The sequence below is a fragment of the Cyprinodon tularosa genome, unplaced genomic scaffold (genome assembly GCF_016077235.1).
Source record: "Cyprinodon tularosa strain WSP-4 unplaced genomic scaffold, ASM1607723v1 ctg280, whole genome shotgun sequence".
NCBI lineage: Eukaryota > Metazoa > Chordata > Actinopteri > Cyprinodontiformes > Cyprinodontidae > Cyprinodon > Cyprinodon tularosa.
The window spans coordinates 143,135-166,345 of record NW_024038986.1 but is presented as its reverse complement, the minus strand read 5'-3'; the positions used below and the strand labels follow the sequence as shown (position 1 = coordinate 166,345).

General features: G+C 41.6%; 1 protein-coding gene across 1 annotated transcript; it reads left to right on the top strand.

Annotated features, from left to right (window-relative positions):
* Positions 1 to 342: 342 nt before the first annotated feature.
* On the top strand, positions 343 to 22,861 carry LOC119786878 (histone-lysine N-methyltransferase SUV39H1-like). Its single transcript, XM_038290438.1, has 6 exons — positions 343 to 457; positions 1,252 to 1,397; positions 4,360 to 5,019; positions 13,870 to 14,016; positions 19,868 to 19,997; positions 20,076 to 22,861. The coding sequence occupies exons 1-6, from the start codon at positions 439 to 441 to the stop codon at positions 20,207 to 20,209; spliced, it is 1,236 nt and encodes a 411-aa protein (XP_038146366.1). The 5' UTR covers positions 343 to 438; the 3' UTR covers positions 20,210 to 22,861.
* The last annotated feature ends 350 nt before the right edge of the window (positions 22,862 to 23,211 follow it).

The following is a 23,211-nucleotide window of genomic DNA, read 5'->3' as shown; positions in this document are numbered from 1 at the left end:
TCTTCTTTTTTTCCACCTCTTCTTATCTCTAAAATGTGTTTAATATGATAAACAATGTGGAACTGATGAGAGGCCCCTAATGTTTGGTTTGCTCTGTTTGTCCTTCCTGTAAATCTGGTTTTACAGGTTTATATAATCTGATGCTGATACCGTGTCTGCTCTATATGATGGTTATAATAAAAAAGATTAATAAAACAAAAGTCTGACTTCCGCTGCTGCGCAATGGAGCTGCAGCAATTTGACCAATAAGCGGCCACCCTTTGCTTCGTTTAGCTCGAACCAGCCAATAGCAGCGCGTCTCTTCCGCCTTCCTGCTGAGGAGCCAATGAGGCGGCAGAGAGGCAGGAATCGTCCAATCAGGAGCAGGTAAGAGCTGCGGCTGGGGGCTGAGCTACAGCCAGCGGAGCTCTACAGTATTTTGGCGGTTATGCGGAAAATATGGCGGAAAGTTTGAAAGGTAATGAAATAAAGAAAGTCTTTTAATTTTAATGTGGATGGTTTAGTTCGCTCAGACCGTGAAATGTTTGTTTTTATGCTGCTCTCCATGTTGAATGGCTGCTGAGCGTAGCCTTCCTGTTTGCTCCTAAAGCATAAAACTATCGCCACGTTTCCTTACGATCCGGTTTAAATGTGGGATTTATGGGGATTATTGCTGCTGGTGGAGATCATGAGTGAGGAAGATTATGATGGATGGAGGAAGGTCTGAGATTAAAACGCGCGAAGCAGCTTAATTCAATAATCATTCATCTGTGATCATTAAACCTTTGATTTAATATTCCATAATCATTAAACTGATCATTAAACCTTCATATATTTTATAAGTTTCCTCCATCTTCTTCTAAATCTCTCCTTCAAACATCCAGCAGATCTTTATTGATCCTAGAAATCTTCTTTTTTCTATTAAAAATCTGCCTGCAGCGATTAAACATTTTATCTAAACTTAAAAGGTCATTTTAGTAAACATTTAAACTTTGTGAATTGAAAAGATTGTTTACCTAAAGTGTTACTGGCAAACACGTAAAAACCATTTATATAGAAAAAATGTCTTAATTTTTTTTTTTTTTTTTGAGTCTTTTGTCTAAATTAATTCTCTAAGTAGTTGATTGGCCTGTTTTACTAATGATGTGGGTTGGGACTGGATTTGATTACCAATCAGATGGCAGTTAATTCAGTACCTAATAAATCATGTTTAATTGTAATTCTAATATATCTCTATATGTCGACATTTGAATCCATGTTTGTGATTTGCAGAGTGCTGTGTTCCCTGTAAGGTGGCCTGGGATGAGCTGGAGGCTCTTTGCCGCGGGGAGAGGCTCTACTGCACAGAGCTGAACATCAACAGAGCAAATGTCAATGAATATGAAGTGGAGTTTCTCTGCGACTATAAGAAGATCAAGGTACCCATTTTTTTTTCTCCAAAGGGAAACATTCAGATCATATCTCTCCTATCCTGGCTTCTCTTCATTGGCTTCCTGTTAAATCCAGAATAGAATTTAAAATCCTCCTTCTCACATATAAAGCCTTGAATGGCCAAGCTCCATCTGATACAGTGGGGGAAATAAGTATTTGACCCCTTTCTGATTTTGCAGGTTTGCCCACTTACAAAGAATGCAACGATTTATAATTTTAGTCATATGTACATTCCAAAAGAATCCCAAAGAAAATTCCAGAAATTCACGTCATATGAATTTATTAAAACTGATAACCATCTGATGAGGAAAAGTATTTGACCCCCTGGACAAACAGCATGTTAATATTTTGTAGAAAAGCCATTATTGGCCAGCACAGATGTCAAACGTTTTTTTATAATTGGTGACAAGGTTTGTGCACATTTCGGCAGGGATTTTGGCCCACTCCTCCCTGCAGACAGCCTCCAAATCGTTCAGGTTCTGAGGTTGTCGCCTGGCAACTGGAATTTTAAGCTCCCTCCAAAGATTTTCAATTGGATTCAGGTTTGGAGACTGGCTAGGCCACTCCAGAACCTTGATGTGCTTCTTCTTCAGCCACTCTTTTGTTGCTTTGGCGGAGTGCTTACGGTCGTTGTGGTGCTGAAACACCCATCCTCCACCCATCTTCAGCTCTCTCACTGAGGGAAGGAGATGTTGGTCCAGAATTCCACCATACATTGCCCTGTCCATCCTCCCCTCAATACCGTGGAGTTGTTCCGTCCCCTTGGCTGAAAAGCACCCCCAAAGCATGATGTTGCCACCACCATGCTTGACGGTGGGGATGGTGTTCTTTGGGTTGTACTCTGCGTTCTTTGCCCTCCAAACACGACGAGTTGAGGCCATAAAGTTCTATTTTGGTCTCATCTGACCACATCACCTTCTTCCACGCCTCTTCTGAGTCGTCCAGGTGGTGAATGGCGACCTTCATGTGGGCCTGTACATGTTTCTTCTTGAGCAGGGGAACCTTGTGTGCGCTGCAGGATTTCAATCCATGACGGTGTAGTGTGTTACCAACCGTTCCTTTTGTAATTGTGGTCCCAGCTGCCTCCAGTTGATTCATCAGTTCCCCCCTTCTGGTTTTGGGATGATTCCTCACCGTTCGCATGATCAGGGACACCCCACCAGGCGAGATCTTGTGTGGAGGCCCAGACCCAGGGAGGTTGGCTGTGGTGCGGTGCTTCTTCCATTTCCTGATAACTGCACCGACAGTTGATCTTTTCTCTCCAAGTTGTTTCTGATTCTCTTGTAGCCCATCCCAGCCTCGTGCAGATCAACAATCTTGTCCCTGATGTCCGTAGAAAGCTCTTTGGTCTTGCCCATGGTGGTGATATGGGATGCTGGTTGTTTGGGTGTTGACAGGTGTCTTTTATTCAGGTAATGAGGTGAGGCAGGTGTATTTGATCTAGATAATTGGTTGGGATTGAGGCTGTGTCTTAAAAAAAAGTCTAACTGGCTTGTAGGAGCCAGAATACTTGCTGTTTGTCCAGGGGGTCAAATACTTGTTTTTCCTCATCAGATGATTATCAATTTTAATAAATTCATATGATGTGAATTTCTGGAATTTTCTTTGGGATTCTGTTAGAATGTACATATGATTAAAATTGTAGATTGTTGCATTCTTTGTAAGTGGGCAAACCTGCAAAATCAGCAAAGGGTTCAAATACTTATTTCCCCCACTGTATCAGAGATCTGATTGTTCCTTATGTTCCTAACAGAGCACTTCGCTCTCAATCTGCAGGTTTACTAGTGGTTCCTAGAATTTCTAAAAGTAGAATGGGAGGCAGATCTTTTAGTTCTCAGGCTCCTCTCCTGTGGAACCAACTACCAGTTTTAGTCCGTGAGGCAGACACCCTGTCTACTTTTAAGGCTAGGCTTAAAACTTTCCTTTTTGATAAAGCTTCTAGTTAGAGTGGCTCAGGTTATCCTGAGCTATCTCTCTAGTTATGCTGCTATAGGCTTAGACTGCTGGACGACATAGGGACCCCTTTTCCATCATTCTGCTTCATTCTATCTCTATTCTCCCACTCTACAGAATCTGTTAGTTCGATCTCTAACATTCTGCTCTCTCTGCTTTTTCTCATAGTAGCTTCATCTGGTCTGTTCCTGTTTGGCTGTGACTCCATCCTGGAGAGAAATATCAGCTGTGCTGCTGCCATCAACACCTTTGTTTCTAGATGTTGGAGCTCGGCCTGTTTTCCAGTGTAGTCCTGTTTCTCTGACTGTGACTAACTGGATGTGCTCTCTTCATCCTCTCACATGGGAGCTGGCTCGGAGCTCGTCTGCCTGGCTGTGTGTTTCCTGGACGGGGCCGCCTGTGGAGCTGGTTGACAGTTGCCTTTTGTATCTATGCTTCTTTTTCTATGTCTGCTTCTGTCTCCTTGAACCCCAGTGGGCCTCAGCAGATGGCCGCTCACACTGAGCCTGGTTCTGCTGGAGGTTTCTTCCTGTTCAAAGGGAGTTTTTCCTCTCCACTGTCGCTACAAGCATGCTTAGTGTGAGGGATTGCTGAAGAGTCAATGAGTCGATGCAATCAGCTGGTTTTCCTTAGATAGAAAACTTTGAATCAATCTGACTGGATGATCTGGTGAACTGGAAAGTGACCTGAGATGACATGATGTAAATTGGCGCTATAGAAATAAACTGAATAGAATTTCCAGGTCTGTAACCAACCAGGTGGAATGAGGTGGAGAGGATTAATCATTTTATTCAGCTGAGTTGCAGCAGGATCGTACCTAAAGGTTGCAGGATGGAATATTTTGAGGCCTGCAGATGGAAACCAGTGAAGTAAATAAACCAAAATTTCTACTTCAGATTGGGAACGATGTGAAGCGTCTCTGTTTAAGGACCATGTGGGGAATGCTAGGGTCTGACTGAGGGAAGAAACGCTGAAGATGTTTTGTTTGTTTTTCAGGGAGAAGAGTTCTACTTTGTTAAATGGAAAGGCTTCCCTGAATCCGATAATACGTGGGAACCCAAAAGGAACCTCAAATGTCCAAAGCTGATGAAACTGTTCCACTTGGACCTGGATCAGGTTCTGAAGAGCCTGAGGAAGCGCAGCATCCCCAAAAGGTTGGACCGAGACGTCACTCTGATGTTAGTTCAGAAAGCCAAACATCGCCAGAGTCTCCAGCGATGGCAAGACCATTTAAACAAGACTCGCAATCACCCCGGGCGCATCTTCGTCACAAACGAGGTGGACCTGGACGGCCCTCCCAAACACTTCACCTACATTAACAACTACAAAGTGGGCCCCGGCATTGTGCTGAATGAGATGGCCGTTGGCTGTGAATGCAAAGACTGTTTAAAGGAGCCGGTGAACGGTTGCTGCCCCGGGGCTTCGCTGCATCGGATGGCCTACAATGACAAGGGTCAGGTTCGCATCCGGCCAGGACAGCCCATATACGAGTGTAACTCCAGATGCAACTGTGGGCCTGACTGCTCCAACAGGGTGGTGCAGAAAGGGATCCAGTTCGACCTTTGCATCTTTAAGACGGAGAACGGCCGGGGCTGGGGCGTGCGTACTCTGCAGCACATCAGGAAGAACACGTTTGTCATGGAGTATGTGGGAGAGGTGAGACCGGCTCACATGTTTCTATCAACCATCAACCTTAGACTGCATTAATAACTCCTTACCTGATCTGATGAAATGAAGCTGTTTGGCTGTGACTCCATCCTGGAGAGAAATATCAGCTGTGCTGCTGCCATTAACACCTTTGTTTCTAGATGTTGGAGCTTGCTTCTATGCTTCTTTTTCTATGTCTGCTTCTGTCTCCTTGAACCCCAGTGGGCCTCAGCAGATGGCCGCTCACACTGAGCCTGGTTCTGCTGGAGGTTTCTTCCTGTTCAAAGGGAGTTTTTCCTCTCCACTGTCGCTACAAGCATGCTTAGTGTGAGGGATTGCTGAAGAGTCAATGAGTCGATGCAATCAGCTGGTTTTCCTTAGATAGAAAACTTTGAATCAATCTGACTGGATGATCTGGTTGAATTGTCTCTATAAAGTGACCTGAGATGACATGATGTGAATTGGAGCTATAGAAATAAACTGAATAGAATTGAATTAAGCACAATCATTATTCAACACAATTTCTAGGATTCATCATAAGTTAAATGCTTAATAAACAGTTTTAAATGAGATATAAAGAGTTTACAGGTGAACATATTTTTAATCTATATCTTAGTTTTCTATAAGGGGAGCTTTATTGAAAAATGGTTCCATTATGTCTCCTTTAGAAACTATTTCTGTTAGGGATGCACGATATAATCAGCCCCCTATCGGTATCGGCCTTAAAACTGAATATCGGACATCGGCCACCCCACCGATATTTAACCCGATATTTGATCAGCTTCTGAGTTTCTAAAGTCTAAAAAAAAAAAAAAAATACTACTTCTTCTTCCTCAAAAACTTCCTTTTTACAGACTTAAAAACTTCTAAAGACGAGGGAAAAAATATTGATACAATAAAATATCCCAATATCTTCATATGCTGATATATTGCCATTTAAAAACACCATATCAATCTCTTTTACTAATGAAATATTGCTATATGTCATCGTTATGCTACGAAATCCCCCGAAAATTCACGAAATTTTGCCATATTTTTATATGTTGATATATTGACGCGTATCGATCTATTTTACTAACAAAATCTCACAATAATTTGCAAAATATCACGAGAGTTTGTAACAGAACGATGAAATTTCACGAGATTTTGAAAGTAAAATAGATCGATACCGCGTTTTTAAAAATCTATTTGATATCAGCATATGAAAATATATTTGAGTTCATTATTTTTCAAAGTGTCAGAAATGGATAACAAAACTGCTATTTTCAATGACTACTTATTTTTGTCCAGCTTTAACATCGGTATCGATATCGGTTATCGGCTACAGGAATTTTAAAATATCGGCATATCGGATATCGGCCAAAATCCCGATATCGTGCATCCCTACCCTGAAGGTTTATGTCAAAAACAGATGAAGATTAAATTCAATCTAATCTCTATAAGTTCAACTTCACCAACTATATAAAAAAAGTTTTTTGTTTAAAAAGCCATTTTTGCTGATTGCCACTGCAAAAATAAAAATTAAAAAATTCTGAATTGATTCACATTAAGATCAATTTATAAAATCAAAGATCAAACTTGATCTCTGATTTTATTAATTGAATTGTATGAAGTGACTGACATTTGTATTTGTCGTTATTCAGGAAAGAGCAGAAAAAATGTTTTTAATACCAGCAATCCAGTTAGATCAAACTGGATTAAAAAGTACTGATTTTAAATCAAATCGTTTTTAGTTTGGAGAAAAATTCCTCCTTATACTTAATGATTCATTTCCATTTGAAAATGAAAAATGGTTTAGGTATCGAGTTTTTGTGCAACTATCAGAATTGTTTAGAATTGGTGATGCAGAGATGTGTGGGTCTGTTTAGCAGGAAATTGAGAATGAAACGAAACAAAGACGTTTAAAACAGAAGGTTTAGTTCAAATAGAGCTAGAATCTGGAACCAGGTTTTAGATTAAACTTCAATTCTATTCAGTTTATTTCTGTAGCTCCTATTCACATCATGTATCATCATCTCAGGTCAACTTATAGAGATAGTTCAGCCAGATCATTCAGTCTTATTAAAGGTTAAAAGTTTTCTGTCTAAAGCTCCTGTCACACATTAACAACTTAGACCAGCGAACGCCGACGTATGAAACATCTGGCAAAAACGCTGGCAGAAGTTATGGGCACGTTTTGTATAAGTTATGAGTACGCTGAAGTCCTCTGAAACACGCTGAAGTACTCTAGAACACGTCGACATATGGCGAATACATCAATTTTGAACATGCTCTAAATTTCCCGCCGTATGCCAGCGTCTGCCATCCGTGGTCCATCAGTTCCAGGTCAGTTATCTGATGGTTGACATCTGTTCAGTGTCATTTCCTCATCAGTCGTGGCGTCTAGCTGATCCTAAACCTCTGAGTAACTTCTGCGTAACTTATCCAGAACTTCTCTCCAACGCATATCAAGGTATCTGCCGTGTTCCAGACGAGCGCTGAACATGTTTCTAACGTCCAGCTACTGTATAATGGCGTATTGGCAGCGTTTTGGTATAAAGGGGGTTCACAGGAGGAAACCGTCAGTTCTCCTCCAAACTTCATCCCCATCATAGGGTGAGCCAGAAGGTGAGTGATGGATCCTCCCTGCGTTCACGCCCACCACCAACAAACTTCCTAACAGACATGAAGCTTGATCTGCTGCCACCAAAAACCTTCTTTTGTCCAGCAGATTTTGCAACTGCGTCCTCCCCACCGCCATCAGACGGCTGAACTGTTAGAAAAAACTCTAAATCTTGTCACAGACTCTTGATCAAACTGATATAAAACCAAAACACTGCATTTTTGCATGAAACATATAAAAACAAAATCTATAGTTGACGCGCATCAAAAGGTCCTGCAACGTGTTTCCAGCAGCAGGAGCAGCGCCTCATGAACATCTAAGGCGCTGCTCCTGCTGCTGGAGTTGGAAAAGTTTAACTTTTCCTGCACGACACGCGACATCAACCAATCAGAGCTGATCTGGGAGCTGGCAGGGAGTCAGGCACAGCATTGCTGATGCAGAGCGCTATGATCACTCCTCTGAAACAGTTTATTAACGCCTAAATTAACTTCAAATGTAGAAACCCGCCGGCAGAATATGTTGGCTTTTATTATCCTGCTGCCTGCAGTTTGTTAGCCTGGGTGCCAGTCTGAACTTAGTCCCGCCCACAAGGTTTGAGTTCGGGGAAGTTCGGTCTGGCATTGCTCCATAGTAGCGCGAGTATTATCGCCCACTGTCAGGCGATCCAATCAAATTGTCAGGGCGGGCTTTATACGATGATGGACAGATGATCAAGTGTAACGTAATCAACCACGTGACCAATGCGTGCTTGGGTGACAACAACAATGGCTGCCGCTGGAGAGTTTAGGTGTGTAGATTCTGCTATTAGGTCTGTTCTAGAAGATATCGACAGCAAATTAATTTTAAAAGAGGAACAGAGAAACGCGATCAAGGCTCATCTTCTTATTCTAGGCGTGAAACTGCACGCTTTGATTTTTGTGGACAACAACTATGCCTGGCTTAACATACGTCACGCACTCCATTGCTCTTATTGGTTGTAGGTCTATCCAATTGAGTGCAGAGGCATTTTTTTTCCTGGTTCGTTCAAAACACGCCCCATAATCACAGCTCTATGGAGCAGCATCAGACTCATATTCTGACTAGAATTGAGTAGGACTACGTCAGGCTAGCAGTTTGTAGCACAGACCTGAAAAACGCTAACATCTACTTCCAGCCGCCACCAACAGTAGGGGAAAACCCCCAAGAGGCTCCCGGGCCTGAGGCAGCTGCTGCTGGGGATTCCCAGTGACAGCGCACCGCAGGTATGTGGGGGTCTGAGTGGCTCCCACAGAGAAATAATCTTTGAAGGCAGGATGGTAATCTGGATGAACTGACTGCACAGACCATGTTTTCAGGAGGACTTTCTCACTTCAACATAGATTCTAACTACTTTTTACCCGCTGATCACAGCTAATATAGCAAAGCTGCTCTCTGGCATCGAACACAGGAGCAGCAGAAGCATCTGGACTCACTTTACTGGACGGCTGACCTTAATGTGGATCAAAGATGAAGCAGCAGAAGCTTCTTTGATGCTTCCAGCTCTTGCTGTCTGAACAAAGCATCAGATATTAACCACCTCTACCAGGTCAATAAACATTTTAAAGTATCACATCACAGTGGAGAGGAAAAACTCCCTTTGAACAGGAAGAAACCTCCAGCAGAACCAGGCTCAGTGTGAGCGGCCATCTGCTGAGGCCCACTGGCGTTCAAGGAGACAGAAGCAGACATAGAAAAAGAAGCATAGATACAAAAGGCAACTGTCAACCAGCTCCACAGGCGGCCCCGTCCAGGAAACACACAGCCAGGCAGACGAGCTCCGAGCCAGCTCCCATGTCAGAGGATGAAGAGAGCACATCCAGTTAGTCACAGTCAGAGAAACAGGACTACACTGGAAAACAAGCCAAGCTCTAACATCTAGAAACAAAGGTGTTGATGGCAGCAGCACAGCTGATATTTCTCTCCAGGATGGAGTCACAGCCAAACAGGAACAGACCAGATGAAGCTACTATGAGAAAAAGCAGAGAGAGCAGAACGTTAGAGATTGAACTAATAGATTCTGTAGAGTGGGAGAATAGAGATAGAATGAAGCAGAATGATGAAAAAGGGGTCCCTATGTCCTCCAGCAGTCTAAGCCTATAGCAGCAGAACTATAGAGATAGCTCAGGATAAACTGAGCCACTCTAACTAGAAGCTTTATCAAAAAGGAAAGTTTTAAGCCTAGCCTTAAAAGTAGACAGGGTGTCTGCCTCACGGACTAAAACTGGTAGTTGGTTCCACAGGAGAGGAGCCTGATAACTAAAAGATCTGCCTCCCATTCTACTTTTAGAAATTCTAGGAACCACTAGTAAACCTGCAGATTGAGAGCGAAGTGCTCTGTTAGGAACATAAGGAACAATCAGATCTCTGATATCAGATGGAGCTTGGCCATTTAAGGCTTTATATGTGAGAAGGAGGATTTTCAATTCTATTCTGGATTTAACAGGAAGCCAATGAAGAGAAGCCAGGATAGGAGAGATATGATCTCTCTTTTTCATTTTCATCAGAACTCTGGCTGCAGCATTTTGGATCAGCTGAAGGCTTTTAACTACAGTTTGTGGACTTCCTGATAGTAAAGAATTACAATAATCCAGCCTTGAAGTAACAAATGCATGGACTAGTTTCTCAGCATCACCCCTGGACAAGAGATTTCTCATTTTTGCAATATTCCTCAGATGAAAGAAGGAAATTCTAGAAACCTCTTTGATATGGGATTTAAATGACAGGTCCTGATCAAAAATAACACCAAGATTTTTTACTTTATTATCTGAAATCAGTTTAAAGGAATAGTACACCCAAAACATGATTAGCCTTCATTTTCTACTCACCCCCATGCTGAACAACACTCTGGAGTACTTTTTTGATATCTCAAATGCATCTGGAGATCTGGGAGGCTTCTTGCTGTCTGCTGACATTCAAATAATGGAGGTCTACGGCGCCCGAGGCAGAAAGGTCCATAAAAGTCCACAAAAAACGTGTCAATATTCCTCCATACTGCTCGTCCAATGTATTCCAAGTGTCCTGAGTGGGTAGCATCCAGAATTTACTCGAAACGAAGTCATTTAGAATGTTTTTAGAGCATAAACAGTAGTGTATAGGATTTCCTGAAAGCGCGCACCTGCGCGTTCATGACGCTACGGAAGCCGGCAGACCAAACCAGATGAAAGTGCGCATTCAGCGTCTGCTCTGCCGATAATGAAAGCGTAGAAGAAGAAATGTGCTGTTTACCTGTGCAAAGAAAGAAACAACGAAAGAAAAATGTCTGAGGACTTCAGTGTTGAGGAAGAGCATGAGTTCTTTGCCGAGCTGAATGCGCACTTTCATCTGGTTTGGTCTGCCGCGGTTTCCGTAGACTCGTGAACGCGCTTTTAGGAAATCCTATACACTACTGTTTATGCTCTAAAAACATTCTAAATGACTTTGTTTCGAGTAAATTATGGATGCTACCCACTCAGGACACTTGGAATACATTGGACGAGCAGTATGGAGGAATATTGACACGTTTTTTGTGGACTTTTATGGACCTTTCTGCCTCGGGCACCATAGACCTCCATTATTTGAATGTCAGCAGACAGCAAGAAGCCTCCCAGATCTCCAGATGCATTTGAGATATCAAAAAAGTACTCCAGAGTGTTGTTCTGCATGGGGGTGAGTAGAAAATGAAGGCTAATCATGTTTTCGGTGTACTATTCCTTTAATCCCATCCAAATGAAGTGACCGACTAATCAGCTTCTTTTTCAAAGACTCTGGTCCGAAGACTATAACTTCTGTTTTGTCTGCATTCAGAAGCAGAAAGTTAAGAGTCATCCAGGTTTTTATGTCTTCAGACATGCCTGTAATCTATGTAATGGGTTAGCTTCATCTGGATTTATAGACAGATATAGCTGGGTATCATCAGCATAACAGTGAAAATTAATCCCATGCTGTCTAATAATTCTACCGATTGGGAGCATGTATAAAGTAAAGAGAATTGGTCCTAGCACTGATCCCTGTGGTACTCCACAGATAACCTTTGAGCATGAGGAAGATCTATCATTAAAATGAACAACGTGAATTCGATTAGATAGATCAGATTTAAACCAGTCTAGTGCTGTTCCTTTAATTCCAACAAAAATATTCAAGTCTTTCTAAAAGAATATCATGTTCAACTGTATCAAATGCAGCACTAAGATCCAACAGGACGAGCACAGATACAAGTCCATTATCTGAGGCCATGAGAATATCATTAGTAACTTTCACCAGAGCTGTTTCAGTGCTATGATGAGCTCTAAAGCCAGACTGAAACTCTTCAAAAAGTTCATTATGGGGGAAGTGATCGCAAACTTGTTTGGCAACTACTTTCCCAAGAATTTTTGATAAGAAAGGAAGATTGGATATAGGTCTATAATTGACCAAGTCATCTGGGTCAAGAGACAGTTTCTGAAGTAAAGGTTTAGGGGGAATGTTTGCTCAGTGCTTAGAGGAGTGCGCTTGTGCTCTGAGAAGGTTGCAAGTCCCCGGTTCGAACTCCCACAGCCTCTAATCTGGGTCCCTGAGTAAGACCCTTTACCCCACACTGCACTGCACAGTGGGATGAGTTAAATCCAGAGGTGAATTTTTCCATTGTTAGATCAATAAAGTTCTTGCTTTTTTAAATGTTTATTTCTTTATTACAGCAACCTAAAAAGTGCGAGGTAGATCAGAATTTGCAGCTTTGCATTAAACCAGGGAGCCAGCTTTCTATTTTTAAAGTTTTTCATTTTCAAAGGAGCTTCGTTGCTTAAGGCAGAACGCAGAAAACTAGCAACCCCATCAACACAATGATCAACCTGTGAAGGGGAATAAACGAAACCATGAGCAGTGCTGCTTTTAAGCTAGTTAAGGGCTGGTTATCCTCTCGCAGCAGTATGTCGCAGTGAGCTTGACGCATGTATATAGATTGACCAATCAGACCAATCTGATTGGTCAATTCTACATCCACTCTACACTATGCGTATTTCCTGTTTGGTTCCTTACCGGATTGTTTTGTTTGTCTGACCGCCATTGTGGAAAACGACTGGTGAAGATGGAGCAGCTGGAAGAGCGAGGTGCGCGAGAACGCTGGGACCCTTTTTCCACCTGGATCCCCGCTCTTTTTGGCCCTCATGTCCCTCCATTGTCGCACAAACTTTCCCCCACTTCCTCACCGCCTCAATGATCCAGACCCACAGCTAGTTTCTGATTGGGCCTCTGGCTTTGTAGCCTGGAATAACATAGTGCAAACCATGCTTCAATATTGGGTATAAATTAGGGATGCACGATATTGGGATTTTGGCCGATATCCGATATGCCGATATTTTAAAACTCATGTAGCCGATAACCGATATCGATACAGATGTTAAAGCTAGACAAAAAGAAGTAGTCATTGAAAATAGCAGTTTTGTTATCCATTTCTGACACTTTGAAAAATAATAAACTCAAATATATTTTCATATGCTGATATCAAATTGATTTTTAAAAACGCGGTATCGATCTATTTTACTTTCAAAATCTCGTGAAATTTCATCGTTCTGTTACAAACTCTCGTGATATTTTGCAAATTCTTGTGAGATTTTGTTAGTAAAATAGATCGATACCGCGTCAATACATCAACATATAAAAATATGTCAAAAAAGAGATTGATATGGTGTTTTTAAATGGCAATATATCAGCATATGAAGATATTGTGATATTTTAATGTATCAATATTTTTTCCCTCGTCTTTAGAAGTTTTTAAGTCTGTAAAAAAGAAGTTTTTGAGGAGGAAGAAGTAGTATTTATTTTTATTTTTTTTAGACTTTAGAAACTCTGCTGATCAAATATCAGGTTAAATATCGGTGGGGTGGCCGAATATTCAGTTTTAAGGCCGATACGGGCCGATACCGATAGGGGGCCGATTATATCGTGCATCCCTAGTATAAATCAAAAATATATGCGACAAGCTGACTGCGACCCAGTGCTGCTGGAGGATAACCAGACCTTTAGACTTTTCTACAGCTTCAATTGATCCTAAATTCAGTTAGGTGGACATGTTTAGGAAAGGATTCCATTGTCTATAGAAGGTCCCACAGCTGATTGTTCATAAGACAAACACCAAGCATGAAGTTATTAGGCTCATCAGGGATTCCTGTTTGATCCAAACACTGGATCTGCAGCTTTCTTCATGTTCAGTTCAGATTATCTAGCAGAATCAAATGTTTTCCTTTAACACAGAACATTTAAATCCATTTCTTTGTTTTCCTCAGATCATAACGACGGACGAGGCGGAGAGAAGAGGCCATTTCTACGACCGGCAGGGCTCTACTTACCTCTTCGACCTGGATTATGTGGAGGATGTGTACACTGTGGATGCAGCTCACATAGGGAACATTTCCCACTTCGTCAATCACAGCGTAAGCCTCTGTTCACCGCCATGTTTGATGGTCCTTCTGTGAGTCAGAGGGAGCTGAAGTCATGGCAAATGCCCGCCAGCAAAATAAACATCCTCACATGCAAGTTAAACTACTTCTGTGCATGGTTTATCTACCAACGTACAACAAAATCACACATGGGTTGAAAACAGCCGCTCCGAGAGGAGAAAATGGCTCTGCGTGCGCAGCGGCTCCTCCCATGCGCCTCACGAGGACGACTGCGCTCTCAGAAGAGGCTCTGGCCTCGGACTGATTTTCTCCTCGTGTGAATGAATAAGGGTTTTGACAGGTTGTATGTTTATTTTGCTGGTAGGTGTTTTGATGTGACGCCATATGAAGTAGCTGTGGTGTCTGAATGCGCAGCTAACGACCTTCAGGTGAGATAAGGAGACACTGAACCAAATAATGAATCTGGAAGCTTTAGTTTGGTTCCTGTTCTCTGATCCTGATGCAGGAAGGTCTGCAGATCTAACCTTCAGCTTCAATCGTCTTCTTGGGCTGATTGTGGTTCTCCTCTCAAACGAAACTTCATCTCTGCTGCAGAAAGATTGAAGAATTTAGATTTACTGCTGTTTTTGAAAATCGTATGGAAAATGTTTTCTTCTTTTCAGGTTTTGAATTATTTATCATGTATGAGGTGTTAATTGAACCTAAACTAAGAAACTAAAATGAGCCTCATTTTTATTTTTATTAAGTTTAATTCTGATTTAACAGGAAGGGAAAGTTGGTTTGGAGGATTTGATTCAGTTTCATTGGAAAAATGTTTTTTATATTTGGGTTATTTTATCACCTTTATGACCTCACATGATGACCTTTAGATTACAGTTTTAGACGTTTCTATAATTGGAAACTGTCTTTACCTTTTTAATATAAAAAGAATGAATAACAGTACAAAACTACGGTGGCCCTGAAGTGCTAACTGCAACTACAAATCTAAAAGCGCAACTACATTAAGGAAATCGCAACTACATTAAGAAAAACAAAACTACATAAAGCAAAGCGCAACTACATTAAGAAAAACAAAACTACATAAAGCAAAGCGCAACTACATTAAGAAAAACAAAACTAAATTAAGAAAAACAAAACTACATAAAGCAAAGCGCAACTACATTGAGGAAAACAAAACTACATAAAGCAAAGCGCAACTACATTGAGGAAAACAAAACTACATAAAGCAAAGCGCAACTACATTAAGAAAAACAAAACTACATAAAGCAAAGCGCAACTACATTGAGGAAAACAAAACTACATAAAGCAAAGCGCAACTACATTAAGAAAAACAAAACTACATAAAGCAAAGCGCAACTACATTGAGGAAAACAAAACTACATAAAGCAAAGCGCAACTACATTAAGAAAAACAAAACTACATAAAGCAAAGCGCAACTACATTAAGAAAAACAAAACTACATAAAGCAAAGCGCAACTACATTGAGGAAAACAAAACTACATAAAGCAAAGCGCAACTACATTGAGGAAAACAAAACTACATAAAGCAAAGCGCAACTACATTGAGGAAAACAAAACTACATAAAGCAAAGCGCAACTACATTAAGAAAAACAAAACTACATAAAGCAAAGCGCAACTACATTAAGGAAAACAAAACTACATAAAGCAAAGCGCAACTACATTAAGGAAAACAAAACTACATAAAGCAAAGCGCAACTACATTAAGAAAAACAAAACTAAATTAAGAAAAACAAAACTACATAAAGCAAAGCGCAACTACATTGAGGAAAACAAAACTACATAAAGCAAAGCGCAACTACATTGAGGAAAACAAAACTACATAAAGCAAAGCGCAACTACATTGAGGAAAACAAAACTACATAAAGCAAAGCGCAACTACATTAAGAAAAACAAAACTACATAAAGCAAAGCGCAACTACATTGAGGAAAACAAAACTACATAAAGCAAAGCGCAACTACATTGAGGAAAACAAAACTACATAAAGCAAAGCGCAACTACATTGAGGAAAACAAAACTACATAAAGCAAAGCGCAACTACATTAAGAAAAACAAAACTACATAAAGCAAAGCGCAACTACATTGAGGAAAACAAAACTACATTGAGGAAAACAAAACTACATAAAGCGAAGCGCAGCTACATTGAGGAAAACAAAACTACATAAAGCAAAGCGCAACTACATTGAGGAAAACAAAACTACATAAAGCAAAGCGCAACTACATTGAGGAAAACAAAACTACATAAAGCAAAGCGCAACTACATTAAGAAAAACAAAACTACATAAAGCAAAGCGCAACTACATTAAGGAAAACAAAACTACATAAAGCAAAGCGCAACTACATTGAGGAAAACAAAACTACATTGAGGAAAACAAAACTACATAAAGCAAAGCGCAACTACATTGAGGAAAACAAAACTACATTGAGGAAAACAAAACTACATAAAGCAAAGCGCAACTACATTGAGGAAAACAAAACTACATTGAGGAAAACAAAACTACATAAAGCAAAGCGCAACTACATTGAGGAAAACAAAACTACATTAAGGAAAACAAAACTACATAAAGCGAAGCGCAACTACATTGAGGAAAACAAAACTACATTAAGGAAAACAAAACTACATAAAGCGAAGCGCAACTACATTGAGGAAAACAAAACTACATTAAGGAAAACAAAACTACATAAAGCAAAGCGCAACTACATTGAGGAAAACAAAACTACATTAAGGAAAAGAAAACTACATAAAGCAAAGCGCAACTACATTGAGGAAAACAAAACTACATTGAGGAAAACAAAACTACATAAAGCAAAGCGCAACTACAATAAGGAAAACAAAACTACATAAAGCAAAGCGCAACTACATTGAGGAAAACAAAACTACATAAAGCAAAGCGCAACTACATTGAGGAAAACAAAACTACATAAAGCAAAGTGCAACTACATTGAGGAAAACAAAACTACATAAAGCAAAGCGCAACTACATTGAGGAAAACAAAACTACATAAAGCAAAGCGCAACTACATTGAGGAAAACAAAACTACATAAAGCAAAGCGCAACTACATTAAGGAAAACAAAACTACATAAAGCAAAGCGCAACTACATTAAGGAAAACAAAACTACATAAAGCAAAGCGCAACTACATTAAGGAAAACAAAACTACATAAAGCAAAGCGCAACTACATTGAGGAAAACAAAACTACATTGAGGAAAACAAAACTACATAAAGCAAAGCGCAACTACATTGAGGAAAACAAAACTACATTGAGGAAAACAAAACTACATAAAGCAAAGCGCAACTTCATTGAGGAAAACAAAACTACATTAAGGAAAAGAAAACTACATAAAGCAAAGCGCAACTACATTGAGGAAAACAAAACTACATAAAGCAAAGCGCAACTACATTGAGGAAAACAAAACTACATAAAGCAAAGCGCAACTACATTGAGGAAAACAAAACTACATAAAGCAAAGCGCAACTACATTAAGGAAAACAAAACTACATAAAGCAAAGCGCAACTACATTGAGGAAAACAAAACTACATTAAGGAAAAGAAAACTACATAAAGCAAAGTGCAACTACATTAAGAAAAACAAAAAGTCATTCTGCCTGCTGCGGCTTTTGAAAACATGGATATTGTCGGCGCCCCAAACATAGGTGCCGTTATCCAGGAATATTTTGAATCAGGACATACGTACGAGGTGATACTGGATATGCTCAAGACTAATCACGAAATTTCGGTTAGTTTGCGTACACTGAAGACACACTTATAAGAAGCTGGACTGTTCAGAAGACGCAACTTCCGGTTCAAGGGTCAAACAGCGCCGTCGTCCAATCAGCGATGTCTCATGTTTTCCACTGGTACCTACCTTTTCCAGTAGGTTAATGTAGTTGTGTTTTCCTTAATGTAGTTGCGCTTTTAGATTTGTAGTTGCAGTTTGCACTTCAGGGCCACCGTACAAAACTGTTAAATACAAACAAATACCACAATCACATCTTTACATTTGGGGGAGGTATTGTAGCTAGCTATTCAAAGTTATTTAAATTAACAGCTTTTACTAAACCAAGTTTTTTCTAAAGTGAAAGGAACAAAACTTTGAAAGCTGATTTCTCCCTAATTTACCGCAGAAAGCCGTCGTTCATTCATTTACAGAAGTGGAAAACTCACAGTTTACTACCAGAATAAGGAAACAGTTCTTCATGGTTCTTCAGCAGCATCAAAGTTTCACTATAAATGAATGAATACATGAAAATGAATAGTTAACCTTGACCTTTTCAGGTTGGAAAAGCTTAAATGTGTGAGAGAAAAAATGTGATATCAGGCCGGCGACGGCTGGTGGAGTTTTCTCTGGGGGGGCTATAAATTCAAAGTAGACATAAACCAAAAGCCAATCAAACGTATGTTAAGTTATCACACCAGTATATTTATATGAATGCCAACAACAAAAAACATTATAAAAACAGAAACATCATTTCATGCCCAGGTTTACTTTCCTTCCATTAGTCTCGCCCTTCTGAGGCTTTGTGAAGCTAAATCTGTTCTTTATGGTTCAACATTGTTTTAAAAAATCTAAAAAAGTAATTGACCAGTTTAAATAATGGAAAAGCTATTAGTTAGTAGCTCCTGGAGAAAGACAAAGTGAACCGTCTCACATTTTGATGTTCAGCTGATCAGGTCCAAACGGTTTCACCTCCAGCTTCTATTGGTGAGTTTGCTTTAAAGAGCTGAACTTTCACGACTCGACCCGTCAATCAGCCGCACTACCACTGTGACAACACTTCCTGTTAGCTCTGGGTACAGCTCTCCTTCACCCAGTGCTCTCCTTCACCCATAGCTCTCCTTCACCCAGAGCTCTCCTTCACCCAGAGCTCTCCTTCACCCATAGCTCTCCTTCACCCAGAGCTCTCCTTCACCCAGAGCTCTCCTGCGGATGGACAACCTTTAAACAGTCAATGTCCAAAGAGTTTTAGGCTCCAGGGTTTAAATGCGTGAGCAGTTCGACGACGAACTAACCAGCTTTACTCGTCAAGATTTAATATTTAACTTGCACATCTGAAAAATTTAAATTACATTTTTATTTTTCAGTGTCTTGATCAAGGTCATTGGTTGGGGCAGCGCCCTCTATGGGCGAGCCACCATTGAGATCAGGGGCTTAATGCTGGATATTTTGCTCAGCTAACTGTTTCACACTTGGTTTCTAAAAACCCAAGAAAAGCAGAAGCTCCTAAATACACTAAATTATGACTTCATTCACTTTAATTTTTTTTTTTTTTTTTTATTATAATTCTTAATATAGATCTATGGGGTGTGAGGACTTCTGAAGACAATCCCACATTTGGACAGACATCTGGCTGAAGCTTGGGCTCTGCTGGAGGATCTCAGGGTTCAGATGGAGCATCAGCTAGGAGGTCCTGCTGGACCTTGATGATGGTGATATTAATAATTAAGGGCTGATTTAGACTGAGCAGCGTAACTATCATGAAAGTGACTCCAGGACACCAGGAGGGAATGTGCATCTAGTTTTATTGGGTCCAGGTCTGGAGACCGGCTAGGCGACTCCAGGAGGTTGAGTTGCTTCCTAAAGCGCCTCTCCTTCGCTGCTGCTTTTCAGGTGATTGTGAGAATCTCTCCAACCATGCAGCCGTTTCTGCAAACAACAACTTAGCTGTATTTAGTGTCCTTTAAAACGGAGGTCAAAGGTTGAATGATTTCCCGCTAGCCGCTCAGCTAACAGCTAGCGGTGTTCATATCGCCCTCGTACGACTGAATGTGTTTTTTGGTTTTTAAGGATTCTTAAACTGCATCACTGAACGTTTTTCTTCTTGCTCTACACTTTATCCTGAAAGGCTTGTTTTGTTTTCGCAGTGTAACCCGAACCTGCAGGTCTTCAATGTGTTCATCGATAACATCGATGAGAGGCTCCCCAGAATCGCTCTGTTTTCCACGCGGGCCATCCGAGCCGGGGAAGAGCTCACCTTCGACTACAAGATGCAGAGTAAGCCTTCCTCCCTCTAATGCAACACTGGGTGCTTTCATGGAGGGAAAATAAAATCTGAATGTTTTTGTTTCCCAGTTGACCCAGTGGACACAGAAAGCACCAAAATGGACTCCAGTTTCAGTCTAGCCGGCCTCCCGTCGTCTCCAAAGAAAAGGATCCGGGTGGAGTGTCGGTGTGGGTCCGACTCCTGCAGAAAGTACCTGTTCTGACCGACCGCTGCAGAGAACTTTTTTAAAGCCGTACAGTTGAATCAGTTTTTTTAATCAAACACCTCCAGCTTGTGTTGTGATGAGGCAGTATTTTAAGACATGTTTTGTGAGTTTTGTTCCCCCGCAGTTTTAAAAAGGATCATTTGTTTTATGTTTTTAATTTTTTGTTTTATTCCAGACTGAGAATCAATCTGTTCGCCGTCCACAGGTGGCGCCGTTCTCCTCAGAAATGACATGCAAACCAAACCTCCATTTCCTGTTTTGGTGTAAATATTTTAGGCAGATTTTTAGAATTGTTGAAATCCCCCGCTGCTGGAGCATCTGGACTTTGGATCGGCGGGATGTTTCTGATCTAGAACCGTCCGTCTGGACTTTGGACCGGCGGGATGTTTCTGATCTAGAACCGTCCGTCTGGACTTTGGATCGGCGGGATGTTTCTGATCTAGAACCGTCCGTCTGGACTTTGGACCGGCGGGATGTTTCTGATCTAGAACCGTCCGTCTGGACTTTGGATCGGAGGGATGTTTCTGATCTAGAACCGTCCGTCTGGACTTTGGATCGGCGGGATGTTTCTGATCTAGAACCGTCCGTCTGGACTTTGGATCGGCGGGATGTTTCTGATCTAGAACCGTCCGTCTGGACTTTGGATCGGCGGGATGTTTCTGATCTAGAACCGTCCGTCTGGACTTTGGATCGGGGGGATGTTTCTGATCTAGAACCGCCCGTCTGGACTTTGGATCGGCGGGATGTTTCTGATCTAGAACCGTCCGTCTGGACTTTGGATCGGAGGGATGTTTCTGAACTAGAACCGCCCGTCTGGACTTTGGATCGGCGGGATGTTTCTGATCTAGAACCGTCCGTCTGGACTTTGGATCGGCGGGATGTTTCTGATCTAGAACCGTCCGTCTGGACTTTGGATCGGCGGGATGTTTCTGATCTAGAACCGTCCGTCTGGACTTTGGATCGGAGGGATGTTTCTGATCTAGAACCGTCCGTCTGGACTTTGGATCGGCGGGGTGTTTCTGATCTAGAACCGTCCGTCTGGACTTTGGATCGGCGGGGTGTTTCTGATCTAGAACCGTCCGTCTGGACTTTGGATCGGCGGGGTGTTTCTGATCTAGAACCGTCCGTCTGGACTTTGGATCGGCGGGGTGTTTCTGATCAAGAACCGTCCGTCTGGACTTTGGATCGGCGGGGTGTTTCTGATCTAGAACCGTCCGTCTGGACTTTGGATCGGCGGGGTGTTTCTGATCTAGAACCGTCCGTCTGGACCTTGGATCGGCGGGGTGTTTCTGATCTAGAACCGTCCGTCTGGACTTTGGACCGGCGGGATGTTTCTGATCTAGAACCGTCCGTCTGGACTTTGGATCGGAGGGATGTTTCTGATCTAGAACCGTCCGTCTGGACTTTGGATCGGCGGGATGTTTCTGATCTAGAACCGTCCGTCTGGACTTTGGATCGGGGGGATGTTTCTGATCTAGAACCGCCCGTCTGGACTTTGGATCGGCGGGATGTTTCTGATCTAGAACCGTCCGTCTGGACTTTGGATCGGCGGGGTGTTTCTGATCTAGAACCGTCCGTCTGGACTTTGGACCGGCGGGATGTTTCTGATCTAGAACCGTCCGTCTGGACTTTGGATCGGAGGGGTGTTTCTGATCTAGAACCGTCCGTCTGGACTTTGGATCGGCGGGGTGTTTCTGATCTAGAACCGTCCGTCTGGACTTTGGATCGGCGGGGTGTTTCTGATCTAGAACCGTCCGTCTGGACTTTGGATCGGCGGGGTGTTTCTGATCTAGAACCGTCCGTCTGGACTTTGGATCGGCGGGGTGTTTCTGATCTAGAACCGTCCGTCTGGACTTTGGATCGGCGGGGTGTTTCTGATCTAGAACCGTCCGTCTGGACTTTGGATCGGCGGGATGTTTCTGATCTAGAACCGTCCAACAAGGATCAGTCCTTTCTTCTTTTTTTTTAAAAACTGCCGGTAAAATAATATCCTGTTTTCTTTCTTCTTTATTTAGATCGATTGATTTCTTGTAAAAACTGAATCAATTCAATCAGTTCATCCAGATCACTCTTTGGATCCCTTTATTTTTTCTAGTTTGTTCTGCATGTTGTCCTTTAGAGTGTTGCTGGTGCGCAGGTCACCAGTACGTTATGGTTTGTTTCCAGTCAGACTTGGCGTGCACGATGATGTGGCCAATCCTGTCCTCATGCCAGTGCTCTTTTATAGTCCTGATTGTGTGAGGATAAAAATAAATTAAGGAAGACTGCTCCGGCGCCGCATTTATTAGGTGAATGTTATTTTCTTTTATTCTCTCCACAGAGTGAAACTTCTGGATTTGAGCTAAATGGACAAATCTGGGAGAGAAAACCGTGACGGTTAGAGAGCTGTGTATTAGTTTACATCTAAACACGCGATAAAAGGTCTGGAGGACATTTAGCGGAGCTTCAATAAAGCAAAGGAAGCCGCCGGTCCCCTAATATCTCTGCATGGATGTTTGTGAATATGAGATAAATGTACAGAAGCATTCACCTCCCCACGCTGGGGGGCTTTCTACGTGTTTAGTTGCATTCTTGTAATTCTGTCTTTTTTCTTTTTATGTGATGAAATAAAATAGAAAAAATATATTTATATAAAAAGGATTAAAAAAACAAACAACCTCAAGATTTGCATGTTCGTATGTATCCACACCATCAGCAGATGCCAGCTCATATCTTCAAAGGTCACATGATGAGCGAAACCAAGACCAGCTGTCCCATGAGGTGCAGTAGCACACCAGGGCTCCGTTTCATGAAGCAGGTTTAATAAAGTCAGGTTCAAATCCGCAACTAGAATTAATCTAGCCTAAAGTCTGGAATGTGGTTTTTGGCTTTACGCTATGAATTAGTTTAACTCAGATCCACTCAGAGTTTAGCTCGTGCATAACGAGTATGAAAAGCCAATATTACTGGAGCACCGATTCCACGAGTCACCATGACAACGGGCAACAGGAAGTGTCTAT